This window comes from Ptiloglossa arizonensis, chromosome 12, assembly GCF_051014685.1.
Source record: "Ptiloglossa arizonensis isolate GNS036 chromosome 12, iyPtiAriz1_principal, whole genome shotgun sequence".
NCBI classification, from domain to species: Eukaryota; Metazoa; Arthropoda; class Insecta; order Hymenoptera; family Colletidae; genus Ptiloglossa; species Ptiloglossa arizonensis.
In genome coordinates, this window is record NC_135059.1 from 6,869,912 (window position 1) to 6,891,707 (window position 21,796).

The 21,796-nt window shown below is 34.9% G+C and overlaps 1 protein-coding gene and 1 long non-coding RNA gene across 7 annotated transcripts in view; both read right to left on the reverse strand.

Moving 5' to 3' along the window:
* Positions 1–21,796, reverse strand: part of LOC143153213 (sphingomyelin phosphodiesterase) — a 31,872-nt gene that overhangs the window by 6,166 nt on the left and 3,910 nt on the right. For 5 of the 6 annotated variants that reach the window (XR_012993735.1, XR_012993734.1, XM_076324164.1 and 2 more), the window contains exons 1-4: positions 17,462–17,798; positions 4,066–4,166; positions 2,680–2,885; positions 183–479 (exon numbers count right to left, since the gene is read on the reverse strand). Coding sequence is in view for 4 of the 6 variants with exons in the window: in XM_076324164.1 (XP_076180279.1) it covers positions 183–479; positions 2,680–2,885; positions 4,066–4,138 (576 nt within the window). In the remaining 2 variants the exon portion in view is untranslated. Of the gene's footprint in view, positions 1–182; positions 480–2,679; positions 2,886–4,065; positions 4,167–17,461; positions 17,799–21,796 lie in introns of those variants that run through there. The other variant, XM_076324165.1, reaches the window with a different exon arrangement.
* On the reverse strand, positions 4,689–5,767 carry LOC143153502 (uncharacterized). The gene is made up of 2 exons (XR_012993837.1): positions 5,405–5,767; positions 4,689–4,749 (listed from the first exon to the last, which is right to left on the reverse strand). It is a non-coding gene; the product is annotated as an uncharacterized LOC143153502 (long non-coding RNA).

A 21,796-nucleotide genomic window follows, 5' to 3' on the forward strand; every position in this document is an offset into this window, starting at 1 on the left:
GTAACTTAGTGTATACAATGTGTGTACAACTTACACCGAAGAAAGGACAACTAAGAAGATATCCGCGTATTTAAATGTTAATTATGCATTAATTTCGCAAATACTTGAAACTGTTTTATTTTTGTTTTCAACGAATAGAAAAAAAGAGAAGCGAGAGGAAAGAAATAGAAAGTAAAACTTACCGCAAAAAGTAACGTTACTCCTTGACAAACTCGAGGACTTTGGATTTTAAGCGAAACACAAAATTGGTAAATACTCTGCATAACTTCTTCGTCGCTCTTGCCGGACTTTATGTAATGTTGAAGAAGTCCCGCACCTATTTTACACGCTGAACAAGACACTTTCGACATTACCGACGTCTCAACTTCCATCATGACTTGCCTCAAGTCTAGCAGCTTTAAAGCTTTGTCCACAAATCCTGATAGATGTCCGCTCGGCTGTACAGTCTCCATATCCCATAGCATTCGAGAATAATTATACTGGAAAATTCACACGTTTTCTTTAAAACTCGTACTAGGTTGTTCAATAAGTTTCGTCGTTCGATAAAACTTATTGAACAACCTGTTATATATATTATATATATATATTTTTTTTTCTCCTTTATTCTCTTAGCATAGTTAATCGCAAATATATCGAGAATACGGAAAGGATGGTGAAATATTGTTTCAATCTGTTACAAGAAGAAAATAGACTTTGGTTAATCTATTTTAATAGATTCTATTCGTGCTAGAATACCGATATTTTGTGTCTCGATCACAAGTACATATATGTCCTTGGTTACCGAATGACATTTACATTGAGATGAAAAAATTGTATCGATCATCGTGAAACTTTCGCGGGGGAAAGTCACTGACATTGGATTGTACGTATCCGTGTAAACACGGATAGGAAGGATACGCTATATGTTGGTATCCTCGTCGATCAAGTTGGTGAAAGTATTTTGGCATTAAAAGTGAGAGTCGGCGACATCGTCTCGTTAGACATGAAAAAAGCCAGAGAAATACGGAAGAACCAAAAGACAAGTTGCAGATATTACACTTCTAGAATTTAATCGACAGAACACTGCAATCTATGCACTTGTGCACATTCTGTGCGCGTGTGATTCGATAGCGAGCACCAGTTTAATTAGATACCTTACGTTGCACAATTTCAACTGAAAAATTACAATTAAAATTTCCAAGTTCTCTCTTGGCAAAAAACTTAAAGTGAAACAATGCATACAAGAATTCCAGTGTGATATCTACACTAGTGAATTACACCAGTGTAATATCTACATTGGCAAAATTACACCAGTGCAATATCACAACGTGTACAACTTTTTCTGGATCCAATGAAAGAGTTCCAGTGCAATATAAAGAACTAAACGAATTAACAGACAATAGTCCAAGGCTTCTTGAGAAATGATCGCAGCAGTTACGTTGCAGATTTCGACCAAAGCTTTTCTAATAAATCTAGAGCGGAAAGCAGCAGATGGACGAGCTCTGAAACCAAGAGTTTCGAAAAAAAAAAACGTTCGCAGAGAGACATTAAACTTTTGATGCGTCGAAGAACCATCGTGATTACTCGAAGTGAAAAACTTTATATCGAATGTAAAATTGTTGGAGCGAGCGGTGTACTTAATTTTAGAATCTCGAACTCGAAATGACGCAAATCAAAGACACGTAAGTCCGTAGCATTCGAATCTCTGTCTTGAGTACGTTTTCTTTCACGCGTCTACCCAAAGACAAGGAAAAATTATTAACAACTCAATTTTCCTGATTCTTCCGCGTCTTTACATGCGCTAATCGTCTAGTTAAAAGTGGACGAGTTATTTTTCTTTAAAAAAAAGTGTCCGACTTGAAAACGGAAGAGAGAGTTGCTCTTTAATGTGGAACATATTTCGATTGTAAAATTCAACAATTTCTTCAAAAAGTGAAACTACGCACGAAAACCTTTACTGTAATATACTTAAATACACGTAGCCATGTGACGTAAAAATGATTTTTCGTTACAATTTTTTTAATGGAATTCTATATACACGGTGCTCCAGGATTTAACGGTCAACCGATGCTAGTATATTCTAGAAGTAGAAATAAGAAAAGAAAGTTCTATGAACATAGTCGGATAAATACTTTATTAAAGTTGTAACAAAAATATGAAACCATGACGAACTTCCTTTTGGTAGATTGTAGCGTATAAATAAGTTGACAATATTTCTGCAATACGTTTACGCGCGTTGTATGCCCTATGTAAAATCGCTGAAGGCGATCCATATCGCTTCTACTTAGCACTGGGAACTATTGGTTAATTGTACACCTAACTTTTGTCGAGGAACATTATTCTCGAAAATCGGTACGTCGAGAAAGATCAGGTCCGTGACCTCCAAGATTGCCAGACATCGTATCGCAAACTTTTGTTTACGAGCAACCTCGAAACAAAAAGTTCACTGAATCGAAATTAAAACACGTCGTGAACTAACACACAAAAAACGAATATTACATTCCCTGAAATGAACTTCACTTTTCAACGATACGTCTCGATGTGCATAGGTTCCGTTTTTTTTTTGATAAAAATTTCTCATTCTTTCGAAAGACTAATTTCTTCCATTTGATCGGTAATCTTAGATTGTGTAACAGTTGAAGGAAAACACAATACCGTTGCTAAATGATAGCTACTTTAAAATAACGTCAATTATGATACCCGTGCAAGTTGGTCAGGACTCGTGCCATTAATGACAACTGCTTCTGCGGTCGGTGGTAAATCTCTGAGTTTGTCAGTTAGTGGTAGAATGGTAACGATGTCCACGTTTACTTCTCTCATTTTTGCTCTGGCTGTGAGCCATTCATCTGCAAGTTGCGTCCAATTGGTTGCAGCAGCCCTCTCCAATTTGTCTGGGATGGGATTTCCTGTGGTGTAAACAAAAGAGGCATAGACGAGAGACGTGGCGATGATGTACAGTCAAATAATTATCTATCGGTTAAATATACTCTTATTTGACGAATAGAAGAGACACGTATATTACGAAATTTTGAAATTTCTAGCGAAAATTAATGGTATAAACGTTAACGAAACGAAGATAACTTAAACTCAGCAACAAGATCTACAAGTTGTACGTTTGGTTAATTACGTGTATAGAAAAGGCTAATTAGTTTCTGAAATTAGTAAGGTATTAATTTTCAAGCAACATTCTTATCAATTCGCGAAAATCGAATTTCATTTATTGTCCACGAATTTATCTCTTTAATGTGCTTACTAAAGATGGATACTGATCGTTTAATCGACGACACGAAAAGTGATACAGTGGAATCAACAAGTAGAACATAAACAAGATTTTACTGCCAGGACTATAATGTGAGACTGTGTATACTGTGTTTCAAAATTTATCACGCGCGATATGCTTATTAACGTCAAAAACAAGATAACTGTAAGCGAATATGTTTTTTAATCTTTCTCATCGCGAACGAAAGCAATGTAAAATATAAATAAAATAAAAAATTTTTTTAAACGCTTTCTTATCCTTCCAGTCCACTGCAAAATCATTTATAAGTCTATATCAATGTGATTTACGAGTAGATATTTATAGTACGTATCAGAATAAATTACATAATTGCTCCTCATTACCCTCGAAATATACCATAATAAGCGTGTCTCGAAGAATCGCGTAATACACAGTCATACATCGAAATCATCGGACCGAATGCTAATCCCAAGTACTTTCTCTAAAAAAAGAGGTTACGCGGTTGCAAGTGTTTCGCTCCGTTTTCAACATAAATGATTACTTATTACTAATATAAATAATGGTGTAATACAACCTCTTTTACAATACTGTAACATACGATAAAGAAAAACAACGATCATCGATGCTGTCACGGTTGAAATATTACTTTTGTTACAAATTTTTGTAATTTTCTAAAAAAAACCCCCACCAAAAGTAAATTAATAATAAAATTCTTCGTAAATTGTATATTTGTAGGAATAACTTGATAATCGTATGAATGAAAATACAAAATAATGGGTGAAATACTAGCAAATAAATCGCGTCCGTCTATAAATTACTTTTAAATAATTTATGAGTAAAGTACGTACCAACTGTAATATTTAGTGTGCCAATAAGGAGAAAGAGAAAGATGCTCATTGCGATCCATTTGTGTTTTGGCATGCTATCTACGTCCTTTTGGTATTGTTAACTGTAACAAAAAAGACGATACATCCTTCAGATTGAATATTTTACTTAACATTTTATTATTTTCGTAGGTTCGTTTTACTCGATTCAAATTTAAGTATCTATATTCTTTCCTCGGTGTACAAAAATTATACAAGGAAATACATTATAAATATTATATAGTGCGCATTACTAGTTTACACAATAGTTACTACCAAACACATTTGTCGCTAATTTTAGAATTGTTTTAACAATTATGTATGTTGAAACAAAGCTACGTAAAAATGTGGCAATGAACGAAGATTACAATATGAAATAAAATATCAATGGATTAAAACCTTGCGAGATATTCGATACGTTAACAAATACTTTCGTAAATACGTTGCTGTTGTAAGAAGGTGTTTTAAATTTTGGACAGCGTCCGTAATTACTGTTACTCGTATGTAGGTCACAGATAAATACCTACCCGGAATTGTCATTCAAGCAACAACTTTGATTGTTGCAGCAATGTGTACTCGATGAGAGAAATGAGATAAGTCCGTAAAGTCACTCCTGGATAAGAATTGTTACGCCCTATCCTTATCACGGAGACAGTAGCGTCACTTAGCCTATGCGATAAATAAAAAAAAAAAGAATATTTCTTAATGGGCCAGAATTTTCAAAAAAATTCTAAATTCTCGAAAAGAGTACGAGTGGTCCCCAAGTCTGACGTTCACGTTCATGTATTATCTCTAACACATTTCTGATAGATATTTGAGCAATGATAAATATTTTAGGATACACCATAGAAACAACTTGAAAGACACGTAAAAGATTTTGGCTACACCGTAGAAATATCTCGAAAGGTATACAAAAGATCATGAGTACACCGTAGAAATGGTTCTATATTTTATAGCTTTAGAAAAGCTTCCAATTTAATTATACAAGACGATATTTATTCAATCAAAACTGTCCTGACCCACTCACGCGTCAGTGAACTCTGAACGTGTTAAGGGTCACGGTACACCAAGAACATTAGTATTGCGACGGGACAAACTTCAATCTGTCACTTATTGGTGAAGGATTCGAGTCACACTCGAATCGTGATTCGTCCAAGTTAAATATAGTGAGGATTGGTGAGAGTCCAAACTAAGAACTTTTACTTGAAATTATTTTGGAATCGAGAAACAGTGGATCAAAACGGATAGCATACCGACGTGGCGACAGATGAACTTCACAATGCAGATTGCTTTACTCGAGAGCTTGGTGGGTTTATATACATACTGTTATATTAAGGAACGTTCTATGGCGCTGTGCGAAATACAAGCTGAAAAGTTTCAAACAGCTAGTTTTCAGAGTAAGTCTTATCGGGAGAGTGTTCTTCGAAGTCGAGCTTGGTAATCGGAATGCACTGGTGGTGTTCCGGGTAATCGGAGCAGATGAAGCCATTCGTAGAAATTAAATATCGAGAGTCGTCACAGTATCGATGTTCTGTGTGGCTCGATAACGAATAACAAAAACAAAAACACACACTCGGTATCGTTCTATGTACAACTCGAGTGTGCTTCTAATCGCCTCAACAATGTATCGATACCATGTATTTGTGTGCGTACACGTTACGCTTTCGTCGCAAATTAATGACAATAAACAGTGTGGTGGGTGGGAAATTGAATGTTCACCTAAATGGCACAAGTACTACCGCGACTCGTGAACTAGAATTGTTAAATTGGCACAGAATCGGTTTATGTTAATTGGAGTGACAGGGGTCGACTGTCCGAAGGAAGGGACGTTTCACCCTCTCCTGATCATATTCGTTGTTTAAATAATGAGTCCGTACGAATTGAAAATTGCGCGGGACTTGTACGTTTTTATATCGATATCTTAAATAGCTTTGAAATTAACATTTGACACGTTTTCAAAGTAACTGTGCCTCTCGTATCAAAGTAAAACGTACGAGAGTATCAAGAATATTATTATTGAGAAATATAGTAAATAAAATCCTATAATAAGGAAAAAAGAACCTGACTAAACGAAAGAAATAACGAAAATAAAACTATATCTAAGCAAGCGTTAGTTTAGCGAATAGTGGACATAACGGCCCTCATGATAAATGTACAATATAAGAAAAAATAAATCTAATAAACACCAGATAAGTTTAGCGAATAGTGGACATAGCGGTTTAAAGAGTAAAATTGCTTATACGTAAATAACACATACTAGTAGTGGGCTGTAACTGTTGGCCAACGAAGTCACGTGTCGGAGAGTTGAAAAGAACGCCTCTAAGTGAAACTCGAATTTAGCGAACAGAATTTTTGGAGAAGGTTATTTCGCCATTGGTTAGGACTTTGTATCGCGTAAAGTAACGAGTAATAGTATCGCTATTACGAATATCGAACAGGGACATTCTTCGTAACACTTGTATCATAATTGTTAGCTAGTAGTGGTCGTAAAATTGTTACCAGTTCGTAAACTTGGTCGATAAAGTCGTCCCTGTTGCATAATTTTATGAAACTTGAAAATTAATTTCCTATATCCGAGCAATCCCTTCAAAATCGTTTCGCTCGCTGTATATCGAATCGAGAACGATTCTCACTTTTATCCCGTGTCAGCTTTTTTCTCTGTTTGAGAAACAGGGAATCAACGCTCAAGGCCATTGTACGGTAATTTTGTCACCAAGCCATTTGGTTATGCTACCGCTTTATGTGCTCCTCGTTTCTTCGTTCCGCCAGCCGTCTGTTTCAAACGACAAAAAGCGCAAACGTACCAGCATATAGAGCTCTTCGTTTCTTATAATCAAAGGCAAGTTTCGTTTATGAAAATTTAATTTCAATTACATTTACTCAACATTTTGTCGTTCGATCAAACTTATCGAACAACCTAGTACTGTTAGTAGAAGCAGTATAAGATATAATACTAGTATCGAAGTACTGTGAGATATAGTACTAGTACAGAATGTAATGTAAAGTATAGTACTGATGTAGAAGTAGTATGGAATACTGTACTACTATAGAAGTAGTGTGAGATATAGTACTAGTATAGAAGTAGTACGAGTATAGTACTAATATAGAATGTAGTGTAAGGCATAGTTCTAGTGCAGAATAAGAAGAAACAAGGGACGTAGAAAGATACAGAGAAAAAAGTGTAATATTCGAGAAACACTGCATTCAGATCCATACTGGTCTGGTTACAAAGTGTGTGCCAACTGTACTGTTATGCAGGAGGGAAGGGTTGAAGGAACACTTGTGTAGAATTCAACGATCCCTTGGCACTATACCGAGGTTTTATTAAAATAGACCGATTGACAAGAATTTCGCGGACGTACTTAGCACTTATTGATATCTTAGAGAAGAGTGACCCTCGTATCATGATTACAGTTTCGGTATAACAGTACGATACCGACCAAACTCGAACGCATCCTTGAAAAAGTTTAACGAAGGGACGATGAAGCAATGAACGTCAACAGGAGCTGAAAAAGTGAAAGCTTTAAAATACAGCGGAAGGGAAGAGGTAATAGATGAGTAATGGCAACGTCGCGATGGCAGTGCCGTAACTGTCACAAAAATCGTGCAAAGATTCGCAAGTATTTTCCAGTGTGTAAAGGCCTTAGAAAGTGCACCACTCGTCAACATCGTGTCACGTCGCGAACAACGTTACGAAACAAAGGGAGCTGCAAGAAAACGATGGAAAGAAACGAGAAGAGACACGATCTACGAAAGAAAGTGACGTTACGCTATCGAGACGCAATTCCGCGGGAATGCGGCACGCAAGATTTCAAAAACACGAGTCTTTTTGCACCGAGAGAACCATCGAAATGCATAGTTATTTATTTACCAATGCGTGCTGATAACTTCTGCGCGAAATGATCCTGGGTACCGAGGCGCGATGAAAAGGTTTAGGTGAATTTTACTGTAATGTGCAGTGTCCTATAATTATCACGAGCACTTGAAATATTCCCGTTGCTATCGAAGATAATGGAGAAACAACGAAGAGAAAATTGATAATAAATGACAAACGAAGAAAATTACCAAGGTCGTTTCAAGGTCCTCAACCTTTGTTTTCTCGTACTCGTTTCTGTTCACACGGGATCACAATTCGATAACTTACATGACCTTGAAAACGAAAAATCAATGTTTAAACATTTCACAATTCTAGGTTAAAATTAGCGCAAGCTTTCTACTGTTTCTCTACAGTTTGTCAACACACTTAAGAGTATTAATCGACATTCAATGGCTGGTACCATCTGCTTCGTTTATTAGGATCAATTGAATCGACGATTAATTTATCGGGACGAGAGACATTACAAAATTCTTAGAAAGTTTATTTATTGTTGAAAGATACGCATTTGATAAGAAACAAGTGGGCACGAAGGTATGTGCTCGCGTTACATTTCAACGGATTCTAGACTTAATTCGAGGAAACCACCTAAGCGCAACTGGAAAGACAAAAGGTTAATGCAAGCACAACGATTCGTGTTGAAGATACATTCTAACACGTGACTAGGTATGTAGATTTTTGCAAATTAGAAACGTTCAGCGCAATGACTCGATCACACGAGACACTAAAACTTCCCAAAACCAAAGTTGAATCGAAAAATGATGTAAACCGATATGGTGGTACACAGTCAGGAACCACATAAACCACGCTCGTATTACGTTGAATGGAATCTTCTATTCGTAGCTACTCGGATCTCGTACAGACACATAATGGTAAATATTTGTAATACCTTTATCCTTCGATATTTTACGTTACATGAAAATTGATTGATTAAAAACATCCGAAATTTCATCGTTTTGTAAGTATTCGTATTCGCGAGATTTCTGCACTTTCCATGATAATCGACAGAAACAGGTTAGCGAATTCAGACATAAATAGCAAGTGCATACCGCTCCATTTTCCACTCGGCCATTCATCATTCGCTACAACGTTGGGTGATCATTTTACGTATGCACGATTTGCTCGTCTAGACACTACGAGAACTCTTCGATCGAATCCCGTCAATAAAATAACGGTGCGCCGAACCTATTTTGAATTTTCTAGCACGGAAGAATTCCAAAGGTCCGGCTGATGAATCCAACGGTAGGAACGAGTAAAACAGCCAAGTGGAATAAACGGTTAACCGTTATTCGACCCACCCAGGGACCTTGCTGTTGAAAGAAGACACTTCGGCTATGCTCGTATTTCGCGCCCATTGAAAACAAAATTGTCGCGCGAGATATCTTTCGAAGTCTCTACCGAGTCCAACTACGAGACTGTACTTTTTAGACTACACTTCGGAACGAGACGCGACGCGACGCGACGCGACGCGATGCAGCGCGATGCAACGCGGTGCAACGCGATGCAACGCGACTTCGCAACAGGATACAAAAATTCAAGAACACCGACGACTCTGGGACTGTCAAGTTTATTGTTATTATACTGAACTCTTCGCGAATGAAATGCCAAACATTTTGATGATAAATATTGATATCTTAGAAGGTGCTAGATGCAGGTTAAAATGCATTGAGCTTTGCATTGTGTTTCTTTTTTGCGCCACTTCGACGAAACAATAATAACTTATTGCATGCATCGAATGGTACCGTACGTACAATTTATCGCCGATAATAATGATTCCAGTTATTAAACTGTAGATCTTGCTGCACGTTAAATTATCCAGTATACATATGTATTCGTATGTTAATTAATGTTTCCGAATTGTAAGTTCGGAGAATGAACGTGAAACAATGACTGGAAATACTTGTAGAAAGTGGTGAGGATAACCGCGCGAATGTTAAGACAAAAACCGTGACAACTCGAAGGACAGTATTCAGTTGTCCAGTCGGGATCAAAGAATGGATCTTTTTAAACAGCTTCTTATGTATTTACCATATGTAAGAAACAAAAAAAATATAAGCCGGAGCTTCGATCGTTTTACTACTGCTTGAATATTTATGACAGCATTATTCACTGTTAGTTTTTTCCACGTTGCGGTCATAAAATCTGGTTTTCAATTCATTCGTTGATAATGTACTGGGTCATTTCTAATGACTCCCGTTTGAAGTATACAATTATACTTACTCTGCCCCTTTCTCGTTATTGTCACTAGTAAAATGATGGGTAATGGTTTGAAAGTTATCAGTGACAGTACATATCTACGTATTATCTGTCGTAATACAGATATTAGCGACTTCGACAATTTCCTCTTTAACGTGAAGTTTTTCCTTCAATATGTCTCGTTGATTGTACTTAAGCACTTAATCCCTTTGAACCCCCTTGTACTCACGAATAAATGTCGTTCGAAACCTGTACATTTAAAAATATTTATACTTGTGATAAGGCATATTTATCGTGTACGAGTTTATTAGTCTTACATTTACCGTATATTAGCCTTGATTGGTTATTCGAAAGTGTAATACCGATGTTAAAGTGTCAACTGCGTAATTAAATTATACATGACAACGATGTCAGTAACGAGGTATCCTTGTACATTTCAAACGGTATTGCATATATTTTTTTTAACACTGCGTTGCAATCGATAAAAAACGAATACAATTATTGATAACAGAGTAATCTCAAAGTGACTTTCACTTTCAAAAAATGTTAAAAATTAAAATTCTTAGTCAATTAAGGTAGTAGATCGACATATAGTAGCACTTTAAACGTGCTTCAACGTTACGAAAGTCTCGCGAAGCACGAGATAGTGCTATGAAAACTTATGAGAACAAAGATCTCGGTCAACGTTTACGTCGTTTAATACAATTATTATATCAGCCACGTATATATATACCTACATGAGATTATGTGCACAGCGCGTCAACTGGCAGGTACAAAGAAACTTTTCCACGACGTGCGTTTTACAACGTTGATGTTAAGTAGATCATCTCGAGACCATGAAATTATGGCATTTCAGTGTTTAAATATACAACTGATTAACGAAATTGGAAAATCAAATGCAATACAAACGAACCTAAGAGGTATTGGTTACAACAGAAGAATCGGCGTTTGTGATAAAAACACAGGAATAAAAACAGAAAGGCAAACATAAACTGTAAAAAATAAAAGATTAGTCTTGTATTGAGAAAATTGTGGTCTCACGAGTAAGGAAAATATGAGCAGTGTTGAGTAACCTTTGCTTAATCCCAAGTCTCGAGAAGGCGAACTAAAACGTGACTAAACGTGACTAAACGTGACCAATCGTAACTCACAATTTGATCTTTCTTTCTCCCTAGAATACCGACCATGAGAACAAGGACCGTGGTGAAATTCCTATTTCATAAAAAAAAAAAATTATAATATATATTATACATTATCACTAATAGTTTTGGAGATATTCACAAATCGAACGATGTAAATTCTTTATTTAAAAAAAAATCGTACGAACCTTTACCATTTTGGTTAAACGAGGTTAAGATTTTGAAATATAAGCAGGTAAAATTTAGAGGTCCGGTTTCCTGAGAGCACAATTGAAATTCTGAGCTCCGCATATGCGCGGTGCATGCATGCACGGTGCATACATGCACCCGCGCGTAGGAAATACGCGTAGGCACACGTTCATGTGCCTCGTACCGTTGACAGTACTCGGAATGTATAAATCGACGAGTTTGAAAAGATCTCTGCGGTGGGAGAACTGTTATTGGCCCGTTCTCCTCTCAGGTGTCCCAATACATGCGGTATACCATTCGGTTTCTTTTAGCATTTTACACGGTATTTTAATTCTATTTAAAAAAAAGCGAGTTCATTCTACTTTATCGGTTCTGTGTACGTAATGTACAACATAGAAGTCTAAGCATCATCGAAATAAGTATTTTCAATAATATCGAATAAAGATAATGTGGAATTCACGGTCAACAGACGTAATTTTTTATCGTCAATTGTAGGCAACAGAATACAGCCACGCCTATATTTATACGAATTAAATAAATTTTAATTAACGATTACAAACATCCCACACCCCGTCCTCTGTAAATGAAATAACCGAACTATCGTATCACTTTAAAATTAAGTTTTACCGTATACGTACTGTATGCATTCCGTATTTCCAAATTCGAGATGCAAGATCGATCGAATCAGAAAATATTTTAGACGGTTTAACGATATCGCTACTGGTTGTATCTCGCATGAATGTTTTCTCCGTTATAAAAAAAAAAAAAAAGAAAAACACTTCAATAATGCAAGAGTTGTGAATATTAGTAATGTGACATTTTTTTTTTTACTGAAAACCAGTTTTACATCAGGCATCCATTCAACGAATCGTCCATGACCATGTTTCGTGGCCAACAGGCGATCGTCCCATGTCCGAAGCACCTAACCTACTTAATTCTCGCTCTCTCTCACCGTGACGTCATTCACTGCCGCCGTGAGTAACTTCACGGAGAACCCCGGATTCACTTTGGATGCGTATTCAAAACTTGCTCAGAGATATTTTACATTAGAAACAGGCCGCGGAAGTGATCTTCATCGAGTATACTTTCTCGTGCAAACATTTCACAACGGATATCAATGCTGCGCAATTGTCTCAAATGTTTCCTTCCCCCCCAATTCTTAATTCGTTGAACAATTTCCCGTGTGCACAAATGTCACGTTACTTTACATAAATAATTAAAGAGATAATTATTTACAATTTCTTAAATTCCCCGATTATTATGCGACATTATACGGTAGTAGTAGAAATAATAACAGTAATAATAATAATTACAATTAGGATGATATTATGGTATTTTAAAACATTATGATAACTTCGTTTGCTCTGCACGCGATTGTCATTACGGTTTTGAGGTTTCCAAAGAAAATTTTAACTGAAATTAAAATTTAATCGAATTTGTAAAAGAACACTCCTGTAAAATTGATCGATAATAGATATAGGGGACAAAAAAATACATGAAAAATATTAATGCGCAATTCAGTCAACATATTTACGATTCGTATTGCTTTCTATAATATTACGTTCCTTTCTTTTCTTGCAGGTGAACTCTCTAACACGATCATGACATATCGATTTTCTCCTGATGCATTTTGAACAACGCAAAACGCTCAACGTTGTATATTAATATTGTATTGTAGAAGAGTGTAAGAGCATGGTTTTAAAACTGATTATTGCAAATTGATATTAACATTAATTGTACATAATATCTCTTTAAACGATTATATTATTATAGCTCAAAATATGTGTTTGAGGCAAGTTATCGATAAAAAAGAAAAACTCTGGGGAAAACGTTTATCGTATAATGCATGCACCGTACAAATGCATAGTTGGTGAAAGAGATATTGCCAACTCGTAAAGCAATGAGAGACACGAAGGCAGGTGCAAAGAACCCAGAGACAACGATATCTGTACACTTCTGAACACTAAGGTTGGACAAATGAAAGAATCGCCTTTAGAAATCTCCCCTGGTAGTTCTCTATGGGGTACCCTTCCAACTCTCACTTGGCCAGCAGTTTGGATGCTTCGAGTTCGATAGCATTCGATGAAAGTGACGATAGTATCGATCGTCTTGCAACAAATTCTTCTTTTGTTCTTTCAATGTTATTTTGACGAAATGAATCTCGGGCAACCAGAATCATTTATTTAAACAAAAAAGAAAGTTTTTACTTAAGAAATGCTTCGAGTTCGTCAGCATTCGATGAAAGTAAGTATTATGGATTTCCTTTGATAATAAAATATTTATTATACAGAGTGGTCCAAGATTTCATAGCCAGTATATTCTACATATAAGTAGAAATAAGAAAAGAAAGTTGTGTAAACATAATCGACAAACAAGTTATAACAAAAATATGAAATCATGACAAAATTCATCTTCGTTCATTATAATGTAAGAATAAGTCGACGATACTTGTGAAATGTGTTGGATTTACTATTTGAAATCGCTTATGATAGATGTGACTTCTATTAATCTCTTACCGTTATTATTCCATTTCAAAATACTCGCTATACCTATCGATACAAGACCAATGTCATTGAAAAGTAGAGTTAGGTTGTACAGCAATTAACTGATATAATTTGTATAAATAACTGATAATCACCACTACTAACGGAAGCAACATGGACTATTTCGGCATAAGTGACGATTACATTCGATGATCAGAAGTTAGTTTCGATCATTGACATCGTTGTACAGTTCATTCCATGGTACAAAGGTTAATGATGTTCCACAGTACAAGGGAATACATGTAAAACCAACTTGGCGTACCACTTGTGGATATTGTGCGTAGATCACTGTACCCTTTCAATCTATTGCAATCAAGTACTGCTAGCAAATTAATAATCGTTCATGTAAGATTATATTGAAGGTGGAGTCCTCGAAGATCCTGACAGACTCTTTATTTAATTTTATTCTTTAGAATAGATAGCACGTCCGATTTTGACGGGAGACAGACTCGAAATAAGCGAGGACGATTACACGGGTTTTTTTTTTTTAATTCTGACAACCTTGAGACCATTATTTAAAAAGATGTTCTTTGAAAAACGAATTAGTACGGAATGTGTTTTTGTTTCGATTGAGTAAATATGTGTTTCTTCGAAACAATATCTAATGGTAGATATGAAGTTCTTATATGAAGAGCATTGTTATTCTATAGTAATTCGTGTGACTTATCGCACATCGGTCAGTCACTTTTCGATTAGATGTTTCATAAGGTTAAAGAAGCTCTGTCGTGCGGTTAACGACATAATGATGCTGCGTATTTATGTCGCGCAGCAGTGTTGAGCACAATGTAATCCGATCGTATCGATTAACCGATTAATAAGTATTAATATCATCAAGATTGCTATTATTGATCAGTTGCAAAATTAATCGAGCAAAGGCATCTGTGAAATTTGAGAAAGGAATTAAAGTTATGGAATAAAGTTAAAGAAATGAAATTAAATGGTAAATAAGTCTCATGTATCGACCCAAAAGAATTAGTTAAAAATCTTTCGCGTTGTTAACGAAATATCCTTGGTTCGCAAACGATACTTTCGGATCTTTGCTTCTCGTATTTTTGTTTATCTGTCAAATACGACGCAATTATTTTAACGAAAATCTGGCTGCATTATAGCATATCTGGCTCTAAACTGTATTTTTCAGACTATAATAATACTTTTTGTCTAAATAGAAACGTTTCTACGAGCAATCTTTAGAATTCTACATCTTTTTAGAAATGGCCGAGTGTCAATTCTAGTGAAGAATATTTAAATAAGAACATTAAATAGAGTGTATTTCAACACGATGGGTGTTTAGTTTATTGCATTCAAGATACGGGAACAGTTTCAAACGAGAAATGTCTTGTACGTTGATTAAAACGAAAAGAGAGTTTACAACCAGCACGTGCAGAAGATCTTCCTGGTTAGATTATTTTCTGTGAGAAATGTTGAAATATGATATCAGAAGCGATCTACCACACTAGATAACACACAACGTCCCACCATTGCCACGTACGTTCCAATTAAAATAAATGTCTCCAAAACGGCATATTGTTGTAGGTTATTGTATTTATTTTTTCATGCTCCAAACGAATGCAAAAAAAAAACGTAGACTACTATTAAAAAGAATCGATAACCTTCCAATGACAAAATGAATGACCACAAATACACATGTAGATATGTATATGCAATATTTATGTCTGCAAGTATATTCGAAGCACGCATTACTCTTGCTATTTGTATAGTACGACTTGTGCAATATACAGAGTGTGCCTTAAAAACCTCTAGACATTTATTATTTCTCTGATAGTTATTCGTTGAAATTTATTATATATAACATTGTGACCTCGAAGGTTTAGGAATTTAAAATATAGCGATACAAACTTCAAAATGTATAATTACTTTAACATTTTGTAGAAAAATCGTACAATGTTACGTAAAAATAGATATCTGATTCCATTAAAAAATAATTAAGGTAATGTCTAAAATTTGAGATCCATAAAAGAAATTCTGTATACCCGCTATGTATAATATTTCCATCCAAATATTTCACTCGTCTTGTGAAAATGTTTGCAATATTTATTGGGTTGTTCGGAAAGTAATTTCGTTTTTTTTTAGTGAAAATGAAACACGATTTTTTTAGAGTGTATAAACATTTCATTAAATTATATATTCTCCATTTTGGAAAACGAAATGACTTTCCGAATAACCCAATATATAGATTCGAAATCTTGTACGTGTATGGTGTAGAAAACAAAAGGCCTATAAAGGAAAATTGCCCGTGAGTTCGTAAAACAAATCCCAGCAAGCGATTTCTTTATTTGTATTTTTTATAAAAGATTATTTCGTAACAAAAAATATATACAGAGTGAGTCCACTAACTATTTATCTGCATACATGATGTACTCTCAAAAATTATATGTTTATTCGGCTTATATACTTGAAATCCATTCTCAAAATGTTAAGAAATCTTGAGAACTAAATGAACTTATCGAGTTTGAATATCTGAAACATTTTGAAAATCTTGAATGTTAATATCAGTGTTTTATCATATTACGCAGATAATTGAATACAAATTTTACGTTAACGGAAATAAACATACTTATCTCCTGTAATTGGCTACAAATTAAACTTTACAAACTTTTACAATTAAACTTTAAAAGGGGAGGTGTAAATTGCGTGATATTTTAAACAAATAAAACAAAGAATTATGACGATAAAGAAATTTTAATTTCTTATCGCGCCCAAAATATAAAAATGTATTTATTTTATAAATTTTGTATGTTTATTTTGAAAACGCATTCTATACGTATTTTCCTTTTTAAAAGGACAAGTGTCACGTAAACTGGATTGCATACTTCTACCATTTTGGACGCTGGTTAGGAAATTCTTGAAAAACTCGTTGCCAACAAATGCATAACAATTGTATTTCCATAATACGTACATTGAATAAAGTAATTTGTACATATGTATATATATATATATATATATATATACATATTCGTTTCATGAGTTTTTAAGATACAATCAACATGCTAGAACTTTTACTTTATCGTAGCGAAACGCTTTACTTATTTGGTCTCTGATAAATTCGAAGTCGAAGCATTCCCGACTTTCAAAACGGTTAAACTGTGAAATTTCAGTCTTTCAACGTTCTGAAAATTTTCAAATTTTGAACAATACTCGAGGCAACGTACGATTCTTCGTACGAGTGACTTGTTTGGAAACTTGTAAGCCGGACAATTAAGAGAAACCGATACTGTTTACCATTACGCGTTATTCTCTCCAAAAGGTAAACTTGAAAATTTTACTTTCGGTCGCAGGATCGTTCGAAAAACTATCAACAAACGCGACGAAGTCGAACGAAAACGAACGTTCGAGAAGACGAAAATAATCTTCAACCGAACCAACGATGGAGAATCGAACGCGTGAGTCGTTACGCGGAAACGTATTACAACAATACTTACGAATTTTGAAATCCGGTGAAGCGACACGCCGCGCATAAAGGAACTCTCAGATACGTGTGGAGAGGTGTGCGAACCGTACGAAAACTTTGGGAGAGATTTCGAAGAAATTTGATTCGTGTCAAAATAATTTTGTGACTCGAGATCCTCCCGGACGTTCCGCACGTTTTCTAGAGCACTTGGCATAAGACGCGCACGCACACGTGATTGCTGCACAACACACTACTGACCGAAAGCCGACTCTTTCTCTCTCCCCCCTCTTTTCGTGTTTCGCGCGCGCGCCTACTTCTCAACGACCGTATCCGTCCACTCCATCCGACCGCGGTGACGACTCAGCGTACACTGAGCGATGCGAGACGTCGTTCGCTGTGATATCCTCCAACTACAATTTCATTTCCCCCACTATTCGAGGGAACCGAACCCGATCGAAGTTCGAGCGCGTCATTTTTTCGCGCGATCCTACCCAAACTCTTAAACGAGGAAACCCTTTTTGAAACAAATCGCGACTATACTGTTTTCGCAGCAGGTTCACTTTTTTATATTCGTTTCGAGCATCGCGGAAAAATATGTAGCAACGAAATGTGACACGACTGAACGTCATTGACGAGGAAACACCGATACTTTTTTTCGCGACTCTGTTCGACACTTCAACGACTAAATCACGATACTGTTATAAGTGATTGGAGAAATTTTGGTAACACTATCGTTACGTAACGCTGTTGCACTTCATCCTGGATCACTTTATCCCAAAGGTCACGTGAAGACATTTTGACGAAATTCAAATAATTAATTATCAGATATTTTTTATCGAATACGGTTGGAATTTAATTTAAATTGAATTCATTTAAATAGATTAACTCGTTTTCGGTGTAGGCGTTCGGTGTCGATTGTGATCTTTACGAATGTTGAAAACATCTTTAATACTTATCAAGGATATCGTGTTCGTCTGATTCTAAAAACAAAAGTTATGAAAAATGAAAACAATGGTTTGATTCGATACGCATCATTTATCTGCAATTAATGTGCCTTTTGCAGAACCCTGTAAGTGTTGTGCAAATACTTTAAGCTTCCTTACGACAACTGTCTTGATTGCAGTAATCGAAAAATTCGATGTGTCGTCATTAATTCACGACCAAATATTATTGAAATGGGATTGATTATATCACTGCACGTTTTAAATCTGCTGAAATTTTGTAAATTATATGTAAATGCTTTTCGAGCAGGTATTCCGGTTTGTTTAAAAGAAATTAAAATCATGGGTTTAAATAAAATAAAAACAATCATAGGTTATTTAATGTATCGATCAAAAGTTATAAACAATAATATTAAATTCATAGGGAACAGACACGGTAGCTGCGACACAATGATGTGTTTACTATCTGGGGTTGTTAAAACTATCGATATTAATTTCTACCAATACCATTAGTAAATATATAGACATCTGGACACGACAACGTCATTTAAATTACTTTCTAAAGAAAACCAGTTTAACGCAGCTATGCGGCAATGAAATCGTTCCTCAAGAATATTAAATTTCTTTAACATTATCCTTACTAACTTGATGACTACTCATAGTGAACACAGCTCACATAAAGCTACATGTAAATGTTACTATACTTAACTGTTCCCTTCGAATTTCGTATTTTTGTTCATAACTTTTTGATAAAGCGTTAAGTAACCTATGTTTATACAACCTTTTTTCCGTATTGAGATCCATTGAATATAGTGATAAAGTTTGGCATCTTAAACCTGGAACACCCTGTATATCTAGTACATAAACACAAAAACATTTGCGTTGTTACTCGAAGCATTTACAAATACGCTTTTAACGTTGTAATATTTGTACCTTTGCATTCCTTTACAAAATTCTTTGAGATTGCGTAATTTTTAACGTTCCAAACTAGAATGCCCCTTAAGCGTAGCAATTACACGATGAAATTCCTTGCACGGTTCGCTACAACGAAACTATAAAACCCTAGACGTTTTTTATACATCGAAGATTACTAATCGTAAGAATACTTGACATCAATAGCAAGAAGTATAGATTGAGAAGAAAAGAAAATATTTCACGGTATCGTATTTCTTTGTACTCTATCCAACAGAACTTGAACATTTTAGTAATTAAAGAACGAAAGTACTATAACTCGTTGACTTTTGTTCTAAGTACACTCTCGTTTCAACTTTAAAATACAATGCTTCGATCACAGCGAAGAAGATTGCCATTTAAGTTTTCACGCGCTGTATTCGAGTAAAATTTATTTAAAAATTGTATTCGATTTATACTTATCGAGAATAAATCGCCAATTTTGAAAGTAATTAGTGTTGAAGACGACAATAACAATTTATTCCCCTTTGGATAATGAACTTTAAGATGTAACGATCCAATTTCAGATACCACAGAATTGGGAATTACCAAAGATACAATAATCCTCGTACACAAGTGAAAGATTACTTGATCATGCGTCGATGACAATCACACAAAAAAACAAGTAACTCTTTGACAAAACACTTGAAATTATATATATACAGTGCTGGACGAAAGTATTGGCACAGCATCATTGTTCTGATACAAGTGCTTATAACTATGAAACAAATTGATAAAAAGGAGACATTTTTTAATACATTTATTTATTTATTATTCTAGATTATTATTTAACAGAAACAGTAATATAAATAAAGTGATATGCGAAATAATAACAAAAACATATTTATTGAGCGTTTTAAGCGTGGACAAAAGTATTGGCACATTATACAAAATTTAGTGTAGTTGTATCTCTCGGAAAAAAATCCGATTGTCACTTGATGGTATAGGTAGGGGATTCCCTGATAGTCATTTTTTCTAACAGTCATCCTTAAGTTCAGTCGATTAGCAACATAGGAAATATAACAAGCAACAATGTCAAGAAGAGGGAAAGAAACTACAAGTGAAGAGAGAAAAATAATATTAAATTTGCACAAAATGCGAAAATCTTATAGTGAAATAGCAAAAAGTGTTAATAGAAGTCGATTCACTATTAGAAGTGTCGTAAAACGATTTGAGAATCAATCAGATTTCAAAAGTAGGAATCGAAGTGGACGTCCCTCAAAGTTAACAGTTAGAGAAAAACGGAAAATTGTAAAGGAAGTGAAAATAAATTGTAAATTAAACTCATCGCAACTTAGAGCAAAGTTAAATGAAGAAAATCAAAAAGAAGTAAGTTCGAAAACTATACTGAGAGTGTTAAAAGATGCGGGATATTCTGCGTGTGTCGCAAGAAGGAAACCATACATATCCAAGAAGAATCGGAAAATGAGAAAAGAATTTGCAAAAGAATTTATAAAAAAGGATCCCACATTCTGGAATAACGTATTATTTTCAGATGAAAGTAAATTTAATATATTTAAATCAGATGGCAGAGTATTAGTTTGGAGAAAGCCAAATACGGAAATGGATCCACAACATTTACAAGCCACTGTGAAACATGGAGGAGGTGGAGTCATGGTATGGGGTTCCATTGCAGCGTCTGGGGTTGGCGAATTAGTATTCATAGATGAGATTATGGACAAATATGTATATTTAAATATATTAAAGGAAAACTTATTTAAAAGTGCTAATAAATTAAATCTCCCGCGTGATTTTTATTTTCAACAAGACCATGATCCAAAACATACTGCCTATATTGTACGACAATGGATCGTTTACAATACCGCACACACGTTAAATACCCCACCCCAGAGTCCAGACATGAATCCCATCGAACATGTTTGGAATGAATTAGAAAAAAGAATTAGAAAATATAATATAACAAACAAAAACCAATTAAAAGCTATTATTTTACAAGAATGGAACAATATAGAGCCGGATTTTACAAAAAAATTGGTAACTTCAATGCCAAAACGATTGAAGGAAGTTATCATGAGGAATGGAGGGCCAACCAAATATTAATTTTTAATTTCTAAGTACTTTCAATCATTTGTGCCAATACTTTTGTCCACGCTTAAAACGCTCAATAAATATGTTTTTGTTATTATTTCGCATATCACTTTATTTATATTACTGTTTCTGTTAAATAATAATCTAGAATAATAAATAAATAAATGTATTAAAAAATTTCTCCTTTTTATCAATTTGTTTCATAGTTATAAGCACTTGTATCAGAACAATGATGCTGTGCCAATACTTTTGTCCAGCACTGTATATATATATATATATATATATACATATATATAAGTGTTGAAGGTTAAGAGTTCACACTACATGAAAACAATACCTGATAAACTACATACTGCTGTTCAAATAATCAAGCTGATATTGGACAAGTTAAATTACAAGAATAACACGAAATGCAAACAACCGAT